General features: G+C 44.1%; 2 protein-coding genes across 2 annotated transcripts in view; both read right to left on the bottom strand.

The window, feature by feature from the left end:
• Nucleotides 1-1,928, bottom strand: part of LOC138965974 (uncharacterized) — a 75,200-nt gene extending 73,272 nt beyond the window's left edge. The window contains exon 1 of the mRNA XM_070338059.1: nucleotides 1,829-1,928. Within this exon, the coding sequence (XP_070194160.1) occupies nucleotides 1,829-1,928 (100 nt within the window). The remainder of the gene's footprint in view (nucleotides 1-1,828) is intronic.
• LOC138966065 (O(6)-methylguanine-induced apoptosis 2-like) overlaps nucleotides 1,193-15,000 on the bottom strand; it is a 342,886-nt gene continuing 329,078 nt past the window's right edge. The window contains exon 10 of the transcript XR_011455587.1: nucleotides 1,193-1,368. The gene's annotated coding sequence lies outside the window, so the exon portion shown is untranslated. The remainder of the gene's footprint in view (nucleotides 1,369-15,000) is intronic.

The raw sequence follows: 15,000 nt of genomic DNA, 5'->3' as shown, positions 1-15,000 counted from the left end.
ACGCGCGGCAGGAGTAGTCTCCATTCTTTCCGCTTCTGCCCCATGTGAGACTCCAGTGTGAACGCCAGTAAAGTATCAGCCCCTTGCTGGGAATCTATCAGGGGGGGGGGGGGGGGGGGGATCACAGCTAGCTCTCCCCTAGCCTGCTTTTGTCTATCGATCAGAGCTAGGAAAATATTTCCCCATTCTCATACACAACCTGATTAGTTTAAAACGCTGTGCGGAAATCCAAAATCAATGGCTGAACCCAGTCTCGCCGAAGGGGTCCAAATGGTACGTCTGTGTGATTTTCTTTGAGCTTAAGTTGAAGGGATGGGGGAGGGGGGGGGAGGGAGATGTATCTTTGTTCAAGGGGTATTGACCTTTTTGATTTTCCGTGCTCTGCGTTCCAACTTACAAATTATGGACTGTTTTGATTGAGAGTCGGCCAAGTGAACAACATATTTGTGTATGTATTTATGTATCTATTTTTTTTTATTGGGGGAGGGGGGTTGGCAGGGTGGGTGGGGAGGGGAGGGGGTCACCAATGAGATTCTGCACACAGAAAACCTTACTCTTGGAAATGAACTCTTTGTCGTACTACAGGGTTGCGATGAACTCCCTTTTTCAAGCCGAATCGACAATTCACCGAGACAAAGCAATCCCGGTCCCACGAGTGTTCACATTTTTAGCACTGCCTACAAATTCGATCACATCACCCCACACTCTCGGGTCAAAGGCAGAGCACTCTGGGAAGTGAACGCTCACATTGGAATCATGGGTAACGCGCCGCTTGGGGGCGCTTCCGGTCGCCGTCCCTCCATTTCCGCTCCAGCGGGCTGATTGTCTTTGCCAGCCCAGACACAGGGTGGCGAGACTTTTAGCGTCTGGGTGATCCGGGCCGGGGGACCAGTCGGGGAGTGGTGCGACCTGTGACTAATCATATCGATGGTGGATTGACCTCGTAAAGGCACAGTCGAGTCTTTCCCGTGAAAACAGTTGTTAAGCTCACCCATAGACCAAATAGCCTGGACCGCCAACTCGTCACGTGACCCTTCGAGGTTACGACGCTCGACTTTCAGGGGCGCTTAGCGTCCGGTTTGAAAGGCCAGCGATTCGAAGACAGTGAAAAGAAAAGAAAACACGCTCCAGTTATTTGTGACAATGGGAGGTGACAATGAACTGGATTTTCCAAAACTTCAAACTAAACTTAACAAAACTCATCGAAAAACATGTTCCATATTATGCACTTTAGCTGAGTTTATTTTAGCATTTTCAGAACTTACCTCGGCAACTTCGTCCATGTTTACAATCGACACCGGATATGACATCCCCCTGATTTCTGAAAGGCCATGTAAGCGTAGGTTCCTAAATGCGAGAGGCCGCTACCTCGTAATAGAGAAAAAGAGCGGAGAGAGAGCTAGTTGGCGGTCCAGGATAAATGGTCTATGGCTCACCATATGAGATCTGGTCAGGTCTGTGTATTAAGGATTGAGAATATCCCTCCGCTTGGATACGTACGAAATATTAAAATCTTGTGTGCTCTCTATACAAAATATACGTTATTTGTAGTGTGACATTGAACACAGATCGAGACAGTCTGTGTACCTCCGAGACCGAGCCAGTAGTCGAGGTGAACAAGGATTGTCGAGAATTCCTTTTACTTTTGATGATTGTACGCACGCTAACATGCTCTCTTTTGTAGTGTCAGTTAGCCGCCTAAATAGGAGTTTTTGTCGCTCAAAGAAGGAAATTCCAATGTCCAATCGGTATTTCGAGTTTGTTGGTGATAAATTAGTTATGCAGATTGCACTAAGTTTTAGTATATAACGTGATTAATACATCTCACTCTGCACCAAAGCATCTAGGCTACAGATGTGTGGCATGTGTCCAAGGTTGAAGGGTGCTCTTATCTCCAGCAAAATCCCTGGGTCGACTGTGATTTTCATTATGATCCACAGGCTTAAGGATGGAACATTTAAACCTCTGGTGTAATGGAACGGGTCGCTATACGGCAATACATTCACTTGTCAACTAGTTTGTTTGTTTGTTTGCTTAACGCCCAGCCGACCACGAAGGGCCATATCAGGGCGGTGCTGCTTTGACATATAACGTGCGCCACACACAAGACAGAAGTCGCAGCACAGGCTTCATGTCTCACCCAGTCACATTATTCTGACACCGGACCAACCAGTCCTAGCACTAACCCCATAATGCCAGACGCCAGGAGGAGCAGCCACTAGATTGCCAATTTGAAAGTCTTAGGTATGACCCGGCCGGGGTTCGAACCCACGACCTCCCGATCACGGGACGGACGCCTTACCACTAGGCCAACCGTGCCGGTTTGTCAACTAGTATTCTCAACGGAACAATGCAAGTATAAAGTTGTGTTGTGTTTTTGTGTGGGTTTTTTAAACGTCATTTGTCAGATATGTTGTTTCTTGCATAGCAATAATCTACTACGTCTTGTTAAAAAACAATATTTACCGTAAACAGACTTTTCCAAAGCACGTATATCACACTCTACGACAGCGCAACGTTTAGCTTCTGAAATCAGTATCACAATCGTGTGTGAGTGAAAGTAGCCGAGGCCAGGCAGCTAAATGTCCACAATAAATCATTTTAAAAAATGCTGGAAAGGATGGTGTGAAACAGAAAACCACGTCGGATATTGTTCGCCGACAACGCCTTGAGAAACAACTTGCCTCCAAATTGTATTTGATCACATGAACGTGTTAGGCCGCTATTTTCTCCTCCCTTTCCTAACCTAGGTGGTGGGTTCAAGTGCTAGTCTTTCGGATGAGACGAAAAACCGAGGTCCCTTCGTGTACACTACATTGGGGTGTGCACGTTAAAGATCCCACGATTGACAAAAGGGTCTTTCCTGGCAAAATTGCATAGGCGTAGATAAAAATGTCCACCAAAATACCCGTGTGGCCTGGAATAATAGGCCGTGAAAGGTGGATGCAGCGCCTAAAGGCAGTCAATCTACTGGCCGATGTGAATGCGTGATATATTGTGTAAAAAATTCCATCTCACACGGCATTAATAGGTAACATGCGCCTTGAGTCGCCTTGTGTGGTGAGATACGTGCGCAATATAAATCCTCGTAAATAAAAAATAAATAAATAAATAAAATAAATAAATGACACCGAATAACCAAACCAAGGCGTCTCTTCTTGACCCCCGCTTCCAAAGTAAAACATCTCTGACGTCAAAAGCCCAAACAAAATTCAAGAAGATGTCAAATGCGAAAAATGGCGTCACGTAAACATTCTAAGAATTTCGAGAACGAAGTTTGTCTCGGCGACTTCGAAGAAAATCAAACGTAAGGTCACCGCTAGGCTGTGCATGTAACGGTATCGTATTTCATTAAGTCAAAGGGCAGGGAAAAGCTTCTGCAGCCTCGGGAGACGGTTTGATGCATAGGTCCTTGCCGAGTTTAAGGACCAACAATTTGTCAGACACGGGTGAATGGGGATCAGCTCGTTACTCCCCCGTATCGCTACTCCCCCGGCTCGTTACTCCCCCGTATCGCTACTCCCCCGGCTCGTTACTCCCCCGTACACAGAAAATGACTGGATAACCCTGTGATAGTAAGTTGGCATGAAATATTGTTCGCCCACCCCCACCCACCCCCGCCCCCTGTCCAGCTGTTTTGTTTGTTTCTGTGTTTGTTTATCCAGACAATTTCTCCGGAAAAACAATATTTCATGCTAACTTACTATCACAGGGTTATCCAGTCATTTTCTGTGTACGGGGGAGTAACGAGCCGGGGGAGTAGCGATACGGGGGAGTAACCGTATCGTTACTCCCCCGGCTCGTTACTCCCCCGACTCGTTACTCCCCCGGCTCGTTACTCCCCCGGCTCGCTACTCCCCCGGCTCGTTACTCCCCCGGCTCGCTTCTCCCCCGGCTCGTTACTCCCCCGGCTCGTTACTCCCCCGTATCGCTACTCCCCCGTCATGCATTCTGAAATAGTATCTCTTCTGCTTAAAATATATACTTTTTTTTCAAAGATGTACTGTACACGAATGTACAGGCAGATCTGGCAGTTGTAAGTTCTTTAAACATGCTCTCTCTCTCTCTCTCTCTCTCTCTCTCTCTCTCTCTCTCTCTCTCTCTCTCTCTCTCTCTCTCTCTCTCTCTCTCTCTTGAAAATTCAATTAAGTAATAACTGCATTACTTAAGTGTAATAAAAAGGCACGGGGGAGTAACGAGCCGGGGGAGTAACGTGAAATCGATCTGTGGGTATGGATCGGGTGACCACCAGTGGGCTAGAGATTGACACTAATGAAGTAATTGAGCCCTTCTCTCTCCTTCGGCCTGACAGTCAGTCTCTGTTTCTTTCTTTCTGTGTGTCTGTGTGTTTGTCTGTCTGTTTGTCTGTCTGTCTGTCTGTCTAACTGTATGTCTGTCTGTCTGTCTGTCTGCCTGTCTGTTTGTCTGTCTGTCTGTCTGTCTGTCTGTCTGTCTGTCTGTCTGTATCTGTTTGTCTGTCTGTCTGTCTGTCTGTCTGTCTGTCTGTCTGTCTGTCTGTCTGTCTGTCTGTCTGTGTCTGTTTGTCTGTCTGGCTGTCTGTTTGTGTCTGTTTGTCTGTCTGTATATGTCTGTCTGTCTGTCTGTATGTCTGTCTGTCTGTCTGTCTGCCTGTCTGTCTGTCTGTCTGTCTGTTTGTCTGTGTCTGTCTGTCTGTCTGTCTGTCTGTCTGTCTGTGTTTGTTTGTATCTGTGTTTGTCTTAGTCTATGTTTGCCTGCGATTCTGTCTGTGCGTCCCTCTCTGCCTGCGTGTCTGTCTTTGTCTCTCTGCCTCTGTCTCTCTCTGTCTCTCTCTCTCTCTCTCTCTCTCTCTCTCTCTCTCTCTCTCTCTCTCTCTCTCTCTCTCTCTCTCTCTCTCTCTCCCTCTCTCTTTCTCTTTTGCTCTCTAGATGTAGATGTTTTTGATGTTGTAAGACTAGATCTTGCCTAAAATCTATATATTTATGTATTACAAGTCAATCGATAACTCAATCAAGTAATCTACACACACACGCACACACGCACACACACTCGCATGCACGCACGCACGCACACACGCACGCACGCACGCACGCACGCACGCACACACACACACACACACACACACACACACACATACACACACAAACACACAAACACGCGTAACAAACTATCTTAACCTCATTTTTTTCAAACGAAACCATACTAAGATGCGTGTCCCATTTTGTAAGGAGTCCTCGCAGAAAATCTATCCTTCGCATCAAATCAAATAGCGTTCAACAAAAGCACGCCAACGTAAAGGAAGAGAACTGAACGGGCTTCACGGAAGATTACCACCCGTGCTGGCAGATTGAGGTCAAGGTTATGTGAATGAATTTGAAATTGATTACTATCGCCACAAAGCATCTTTTCGTGACACAAAATTGAAGACTTTTTCAATTTCCATACCGGCCTTTGCAGGCAAGCTTCCTTCTAAAAGTGTCTGACGTTTTTTCTTCAAAAGATTTATTAAAAGCGACGCAATAGAAATGTATTGGCCTGCTTTCGACTTTTTTTCCCATATATCCGCTATTAAACCCCCGTTTGTAATCTGAAAAGACTTCCAGGCCAATTGTACCCAAGGAATTTTCATTAGTTCCAATGCAAAGTTGTGGGTGAACTTTTTCCAGGATTTTGCCAAAAGCCCACAGGCAGAGTTTTTAAATTGAACTCAACAATATAAGTATTTTTGCCTGTTCATTGAAGGTGGGTTTTTTTTCTCGAAGCGCGCGTTTAAATGGCTTTGGGCGATTGCCAGTTTGTTAAAATGCCCATTAATGCTATTTGGAAGGACCTGGTAGCTCAGTCCTTTATAAGAGCACTGTGTTGTCGTCATTTGTTCACGGGTTCGAATCCAGGCCTGGACGCCACGGGTCAACTATAGGTACAGGCTCACCTCAATGACACGTAAAAGACCTCGGTCATTCTGCCATGAGTTTAGGTGGCTGAATTCAGATAAACATTCACGCACACACCTGTGTACTGGGCTCTTGTTGCTGCCAGCTTTCCACTCGGGGGAAGCGACCCGAATTGTCCAGCAATGGGATCATAAAGTGATTGAAATGAATTCAGTGAAGCAGTTCAGTTTGTTTGTTCGTTCATGGGCTGAAACTCCCACGGCTTTTACGTGTATGACCGTTTTTACCCCGCCATTTAGGCAGCCATGCGCCGCTTTCGGAGGAAGCATGCTGGGTATTTTCGTATTTCTATAACCCACCGAACTCTGACATGGATTACAGGATCTTTTTCGTGCGCACTCGGTCTTGTGCTTGCGTGTACACACGGGGGTGTTCGGACACCGAGGAGAGTCTGCACACAAAGTTGACTCTGAGAAATAAATCTCTCGCCGAACGTGGGGACGAACTCACGCTGACAGCGGCCAACTGGATACAAATCCAGCGCGCTACCGACTGAGCTACATCCCCGCCCCAAGCAGTTCAGTGATGGGCAGGAAAAGCTGTCATAACGCCCTGCTTGTAGGGACAATTACTCGATTGTCACAACACTTTTAGCTCAAAATCTTTCTCTTGGGATTGCATTTCACGCTAATCGAGGAGGTAAAAGAAGAAAGGGAGAATGCTTTATGTCCTACAGGCTAAATATTTCGCCTCTTAAGGACAAGATATGGGTTATATGGATAGAGTTTTACGCCTTCATGGCTTTTGACAAGATACACAAGTGTATGCGTGTTTAGATGGTATCAGCCATCTGCACTTATGGCAGAATGACCGAGGTCTGTTACGTGCCATTGCGGTGACACGGGGTTGGGACATGGCTTCCGTCTCTGGGTCTGCGCATAAAGTTGCCCCGTGTCCGTCCCGGCCCGAATTCGAACCTGCGACCTTCCGAATACAAGTCCAGTGCTCTACCAACTGAGCTACCGGGACCCTAATCGAGGAGGGCGGCGGTTTATCTCTTTTAACAGGGTGACACAGTTCTTTTTTATATTTAGTCAAGTTTTGACTAAATATTTTAACATCGAGGGGGAATCGAAACGAGGGTATGGTGTATGTGCGTCTGTCTGTGTGTGTGTGTGTGTAGAGCGATTCAGACTAAACTACTGGACCGATCTTTACGAAATTTGACATGAGAGTTCCTGGGTATGAAATGCCCGAACGTTTTTTTCATTTTTTTGATAAATGTCTTTGATGACGTCATATCCGGCTTTTCGTGAAAGTTGAGGCGGCACTGTCACGCCCTCATTTTTCAACCAAATTGGTTGAAATTTTGGTCAAGTAATCTTCGATGAAGCCCGGGGTTCGGTATTGCATTTCAGCTTGGTGGCTTAAAAATTAATTAATGACTTTGGTCATTAAAAATCGGAAAATTGTAAAAAAAAAAAAAAATTTATAAAACGATCCAAATTTACGTTTATCTTAATCTCCATCATTTTCTGATTCCAAAAACATATAAATATGTTATATTCGGATTCAAAACAAGCTCTGAAAATTAAATATATAAAAATTATTATCAAAATTAAATTGTCCAAATCAATTTAAAAACACTTTCATCTTATTCCTTGTCGGTTCCTGATTCCAAAAACATATAGATATGATATGTTTGGATTAAAAACACGCTCAGAAAGTTAAAACAAAGAGAGGTACAGAAAAGCGTGCTATCCTTCTTAGCGCAACTACTACCCCGCTCTTCTTGTCAATTTCACTGCCTTTGCCATGAGCGGTGGACTGACGATGCTACGAGTATACGGTCTTGTTGAAAAATGGCAGCTACTTGACTAAATATTGTATTTTCGCCTTACGCGACTTGTTTTTAAATGGGACAGGGGGATCAGCCTAACATTAACATATATGTTTAACACGTTCGACAAAAAACTCTCGCATTCAAAAAATCCACCCGAGATTACATTTAATAATAATAATAATAAAGTGTATTTATATTGCGCCTATCCCTTACAAAAAACAAAAATATTTGGCTCTAAGCGCATTACAACATGTGAAGGACTTGGTACAATCAAGTCTGACAAGTACAACAGCACAATATACAGTCGGTCTCTTAGGTAAAAGCAGCTTCGACAGTTAAACACTTCTACTAAAAGATCCTCTAACAATTTACAAACATAGTTAAAGAACATCGAGTTAATAGGAATTAAAAAAAAAAAAAAAAAAAAAAAAAAAAAAAAAAAAAAAAAAAAAAAAAAAAAAAAAAAAAAAAAAGGAAAACGACACATAGGCCTACACTGAGTGAAAAAGGGAAGGGCGTTTACTTTACAATCTCGGACATGTTTGCAAGGCATGTTGAAATGTGCACAAGGTAGACCTTTTCACACAACGTAAACTGACATCGGAATTACACTGACATAAATACAACTCTGTCGAAAACAAAAGCGAAGGACAAATGACAGCCTTGTTGAACGACCTCCAAACGTCAGTACCTCTCGTGATACCAGATATGTTTAGACAACCCATGAATTGAAATGAGAGACGATTGAAAAGTTCAGACGAAGGCTGGCTGGGTGCGCGAGCGCTGGGAGTTGGAAAATAACTCCCTTACATAATATTACTAAAAACGCACAGGTCAACTGTGATAAATTGCAAGCCTTTTTCATTATAGGTTAGGTATATAAGCCTCTCTTGCTCCTCTATTCGTGTGTTTAGGGTTGTGGATCTGTTGTCCTTTTTACATTTAGTCAAATTTTGACTAAATTATTTAACATAGAGGGGGAATCTAGACGAGGGTCATGGTGTATGTGTGTGTGTGTGTGTGTGTGTGTGTGTGTGTGTGTGTGTGTGTGTGTGTGTGTGTGTGTGTGTGTGTGTCTGTCTGTCTGTCTGTCTGTCTGTGCGTGTGTGTGTGTGTGTGTGTGTGTGTGTGTGTGTGTGTGTGTAGAGCGATTCAGGGTAAACTATTGGACCGATCTTTATGAAATGTTACATGAGAGTTCCTGGGTATGATATCCCCAGACTATTTTTTTCATTTTTTGGATAAATGTCTTTGATGACGTCATATCCAGCTTTTTGTAAAAGTTGAGGCACACCCTCATTTTTCAATCAAATTGATTGAAATTTTGACTAAGCAATCTTCGACGTAGGCCGGACTTTGGTATTGCATTTAAGCTTGGAGGCTTAAAAATTAATTAATGACTTTGGTCATTAAAAATCTAAAAATTGTAATTAAAATTATTTTTTTTATAAAATGATCCAAAATTACGTTCATCGTATTCTTTATAATTTTCTGATTCCAAAAACATATAAATATGTTATATTCGGATTAAAAACAAGCTCTGAAAATTAAAAATATAAAAATTCTGATTAAAATACAATTTCCGAAATCGATTTAGAAACAATTTCATCTTATTCCTTGTCGGTTCCTGATTCCAAAAACAAATAGATATGATATGTTTGGATTAAAAACACGCTCAGAAAGTTAAAACGAAGAGAGGTACAGAAAAGCGTGCTATGCAGCACAGCGCAACCATTACCGCGCTAAACAGGCTCGTTAATTTCACTGCCTTTTGCAGGAGCGGCGGATTACGGCCATTGTGACAAAATGCAGTGCGTTCAGTTTCATTCTGTGAGTTCCACAGCTTGACTAATTGTAGTAATTTCGCCTTACGCAACTAGTTCTGTTCTATCGTCTGTTTTCTTGTTTGTTCTGCTTTGTTTGTGTGCCTCAGTGAAGAAGACTATTTTTTGCTCAATCTTGTTTGTGCTTTGTATTAATTTGTGACTAAGCTCTATTGATGTCAACTTGGCTGAACATTTTGATTGTGTACTATTTGTTTATTTGGTTCGTCTTCTTCGTTCACACGTAAGTAGAGTCTGTTATGGTATTTTTATCAGGTCAACAAGTGTTACCTTTACTCAGCCTCACATTTACTTCTTGAGCCGCTGTTGCCGCTCTGAGATAAATTTGTCACAGCAAACAAGAGCGTAGGGATCTGAAACTCTAGGCTGGCTAATTGAAATTGTCCCGCCTTGGGGACGGATAAGAATCTTGTGACACTGAACTCGGGTACGGATGACATTCTCACCTGCACGTCACCTTCAAACTTAAACTTGAATACAATTACCCTTCTCACACTCTTAATAAACAAATATCTTTCTGTTTCGTCTATGCAAAGAGGAAAGAAGAGATTAAGCAATAACCCTGGAATAACTTTTGAACAAAAACATTAAAAACAAGAAATTCCTCCGAGGTAGGAAAAACACCCCCGTCAGAGAACTCAGAACTTTATTACATGCGGAGAGAGAGAGAGAGAGAGAGAGAGAGAGAGAGAGAGAGAGAGAGAGAGAGAGAGAGAGAGAGAGAGACAGAGACAGAGACAGAGAGACAGAGAGACAGGGAGACAGGGAGACAGAGAAACAGAGAGACAGAGAGAGAGTCAGAAGTCAGAAGTCAGAAGCCAGAAGTCAGAAGTCAGAAGTCAGAAGCCAGAAGCCAGAAGTCTGAAGTCTGAAGTCTGAAGTCTGAAGTCTGAAGTCTGAAGTCTGAAGTCAGAAGTCAGAAGCCAGAAGTCAGAAGTCAGAAGTCTGAAGTCTGAAGTCTGAAGTCTGAAGTCAGAAGTCAGAAGTCTGAAGTCTGAAGTCAGAAGTCAGAAGCCAGAAGCCAGAAGCCAGAAGTCAGAAGTCAGAAGTCAGAAGTCTGAAGTCAGAAGTCAGAAGTCAGAAGTCAGAAGTCAGAAGTCAGAAGTCAGAAGTCAGAAGTCTGAAGTCTGAAGTCTGAAGTCAGAAGTCAGAAGTCTGAAGTCTGAAGTCTGAAGTCAGAAGTCAGAAGTCAGAAGCCAGAAGTCAGAAGTCAGAAGTCAGAACGTTTATTCGCGTAAAGGGTACGTCGAGGTTGGTGGCAGTGAGAATGGTTATTTCCCTTTGACCATTAATATGTCACTCTTAATCTTAATCCACCAATAACTCCCTAACCGTGTGTTTGACTGGTCCCAATTTTTGTAAGGACCGTCTCAGGAATGTATAGAACCTGTTCACCAAGTTTGGTGACGATCGGTCCGTTCATTCTTGAGATCTATATGCGAACACAAACAAACAAACAAACAAACAAACAAACACATCGAGTGAAACCTATACACACCCCTATACCGGGGGTGTAAAAAACCGGTCAGTCGTTTTTGTCAAAGACGGTAACATAAATGCACGTATCAGACCTGTGCACACTCAAAACGCTTATCAGTAGTAAACAAACCAAATTTCAGTACTTTTTTTAAATGTTTCAGTAGTAAGCTGTAACGACAGTTCAAGACAAAATTCTGCTCACAAAGCACACAAACTGTTTTCTTCTTCTTTGGTGACAGAGCTGTGGCCGAGGTCTTGTCGGCTACGTAGCGGCTTTACGCATTATGCGCAGAGCCTACGGACACCGTAAGATAAAACGTGGTGGGCATGACGCGAGCGTAGCGAAACTTGCGCCGCTACGTTCACCGTCATCCTTTTCGAGTCCACAGTCATGTTCACCACCATATATATATATATATGTGTGTCCTTGCCCTTACATATGATCTATGGTGGTTTTCGGGATTGGTTAGACGGGAGGTAAAGTACCTTTAAATTAATTCAAAGAAACTTCGGCGTATAAAACCTTTCAACGGTTTCGAGTTCCCCAGCCTACATTGCTTCAGATCAAAGCAGCCAAACACAGAGACTTACAATTTCCAAAAGAAAATAATGATATTGCATGCGTCGTGAGGATATTGATTGTTTTGCAAACTAAAAATCAACGATCGCATTTCTTTTCCTTTGATGATGATTAACACCCAAGCACGGACCGAGTCTCCTACATGCATGGACACTATCAATTAGGTGTAATGGCTACATTACCAATAAAAGAAAGAGGAAATGCGTGTATGGAGCTCAGGCGGGATTTTGGAGGATCTAGGATCTCGAACTGATGCGTGTAACTCTCTCTCTCTCTCTCTCTCTCTCTCTCTCTCTCTCTCTCTCTCTCTCTCTCTCTCTCTCTCTCTCTCTCTCTCTCTCTCTCTCTCTCTCTCCCTCTCTCTCTCTCTATCTCTCTCTCTCTCTCACACACAGACACAGACACACACACACACACACACACACACACACACACATACACATGTACACATACTATCTTTTTCTCTCCCTCTCGCTCTGTTCTCTCTTCTCCCATTCCAACTCGACTGGGCTGTGTATCGAGAGGACGACCTGCTGGTGAACTCTTGTGCCGTCAACGTGGCCAGGCCCCAACGACAACCTGTCTACAGGACTGTGCGTGACGTCAGGGCCATAGACAGAGAAGCCTTCAAAGCGGACATCACGGCGATGCTGCAAGAGCTGGGCCCTGACGTCACTGCCCAGCAGCTGGAGGACGGCCTTCGTCGACTGCTAGACAAGCACGCCTCAGCTATGGAGCGGCGTGTGCCATCAGGTCGCACATCTCCGTGGTACTCTGCCATCAGCGGCCAGCTCCGACAGGCCAAACGCGATCGTCGGCTGACGCTTGACGAGCAGATATTCTGGACCGCGAAGGAGGCGGTTGCTCAGCTTGTTCAGCGGGCCAAGGAAGACTACTGGAGCTCTAAGATTGAGTCCAGTGCGTCGACCAAGGCTCTGTTCAGCAACAGCAAACGTCTCCTTGGGAAGAGTAAGGACTCCACCCTCCCCACAGACATTCCCACCGAAGATCTCTCTGACGCCTTCTCTGACTTTTTCTCTAGCAAGGTTCAGAAGATCAGAGAGGAGCTGGACAGCGCGACTCCCACACCATCCTCGCCGTTCACAGATGACGTGGAACAGACGGCGTCATCCTTTGTTGGTTTCAGACCCGTGACCGAGAAAGAGGTGAAGCGTGTCATCACTAAATCCGCTCCCAAAACATGTGCCCTTGACCCCATCCCCGTCCCACTGCTTGTAGAATGCCCAGATGAACTCCTGCCTGTTATCACTTCTATCATCAACTCTTCTCTTCTCTCTGGCACCTTTCCATCCACATTCAAACAGTCCATTGTCCTCCCCCTTCTCAAGAAACCGTCCTTAGATCCGAACACCCTGAAAAACTACCGTCCTGTCAGCAACCTCTCTTTCCTCTCCAAGATCACTGAAAAACTTGTTCTTTCTCAACTCTCTGACTATCTTCACTCTCACAACCTCTTTCCTATCACACAGTCCGCCTACCGAGCAGGTCACAGCACCGAGACAACGCTTGTTCGTGTCATGAATGACCTCCTGCGCGCGATGGATGGTGGTAATCTCTCCATTCTCACCCTACTCGACCTCTCAGCAGCTTTCGACACAATAGACCATCAGATCCTTCTTGACCGCCCCCATCTCTCTTTCGGACTTTCCGGCACAGCACTCACCTGGTTTCAATCCTATCTCTCGGACAGAACACAGACAGTCTCAGCAGGCAACCACACTTCCAAAACTTCCACCCTTTCACTAGGAGTTCCTCAAGGATCTGTCCTCGGGCCAGTCCTTTTGATCCTCTACACCAAACCTCTATCAACTCTCATCAGCCACCACTCGGTTTCCAGTCAAACCTTTGCAGATGACACACAACTCCGGGGCTCTTGCCCCCCGGATCAGCTCGATTCCACCATCCGCCGCGTGCAGGACTGTGTCGACGACGTCAAGCGCTGGATGACCTGCAACAAACTAAAACTAAACGACGACAAAACCGAAGTCCTACTCATCCACCCTAAAAACAAGCCTCTCCCTCCTTCCGTTCCTTCTTCTATCTCTGTAGGCAACTCTGACATCAAACTCTCATCCTCTGCTAGAAACCTTGGAGTGACCTTCACAGACACCCTCTCCGTGGAAAAGCACATCACGAACATGTGCAGATCCGCATACACTGAGATCAGAACAATTAGCAGCATTAGACATCTTCTTTCCTTTGACGCCACCAAAACTCTTGTCTGCTCTCTCATTCTCTCCAAATTTGACTACTGCAACGCTCTACTCACAGGCATTCCCCAGCACCTCACAGACAAACTTCAGAAAGTCCAAAACACAGCAGCTAGACTCATCTTCAGGGCAAAGAAACACGACCACATACAACCACTCATGCAACAACTCCACTGGCTTCCTATATCTTCCCGCATCATACACAAGACCGCCAACATCTGCTTCAACTCTTTCACTGATCCTCACTTTCCTGTCTATCTTTCTGAACACTTTTTTTTTTTTTTTTTTTTTACATTTTATTTCCTTTATATACACATAAACACAGCAAAGCATACATCATACACCGAGTTTGTCAACAAAGCGTATACACACGTACATACCTAGACAAGACACAGACATAGACAGTAGGGTGGGATGTTGGAAAGACAGGGGATATGGAAGGGGGGGGGGAACTGAGGTTGTGGGGGGGAGGGGGGGGTTGTAACTGAGGTTGGGGGAGGGGAGGGGGGTAGGTGGGGGCGGTGGTCACAATTTAGCCTCCAAGTATATATGGGGTTTAATTATTGGCATAAAAGTATTGTATAACCTGTTATGAGTAAATGGGTCAGGGGGTATCACATTCAAAAATGTTCATACGAAATCAATCAATACAATTATCCTATAGCATCAATGAAAAAAGTGTCTATATAAACACCACTCTTTTTCAAATTTACCATAATAATTATTTACACTAGCATTATACTTTTCGATGAAAAACCTTTGTTTAGCAATTTTCACAAAAACATTTAGTGTTGGGACTGTCTTATTTAATTTGGCTCCAAATATACTTTGTTTGGCAAGGAGAATAAACAAATCAAAAACAGCATCCGTATGAAAGTTGTCTAAATACCCTAAAATGACTAGCTCTTTTGACAAATTCAAATTACTGCAATGTGTGAAATTTTGACATAACCATTCTGTGAAATCAGACCAGAAAAGCTTAACTCTTGTGCACTCCCAAAACAAATGTTCTAAGGTTTCCTCTTCCTGTGTACAAAAGCTACATAGTGATGTGTCAGAAATTTTCATCAAAAATAACAGGCGTTGAGTGGGAAAAATTCTATGTAGTATTCTATATTGGAACCACCTTAGGTATGTGTCTTGTGTAGTT

This window comes from Littorina saxatilis, linkage group LG5, assembly GCF_037325665.1.
Source record: "Littorina saxatilis isolate snail1 linkage group LG5, US_GU_Lsax_2.0, whole genome shotgun sequence".
In the NCBI taxonomy this organism is placed as follows: domain Eukaryota; kingdom Metazoa; phylum Mollusca; class Gastropoda; order Littorinimorpha; family Littorinidae; genus Littorina; species Littorina saxatilis.
The sequence above is the reverse complement of the archived record's forward strand: the minus strand, read 5'-3'. Positions and strand labels throughout refer to the sequence as shown.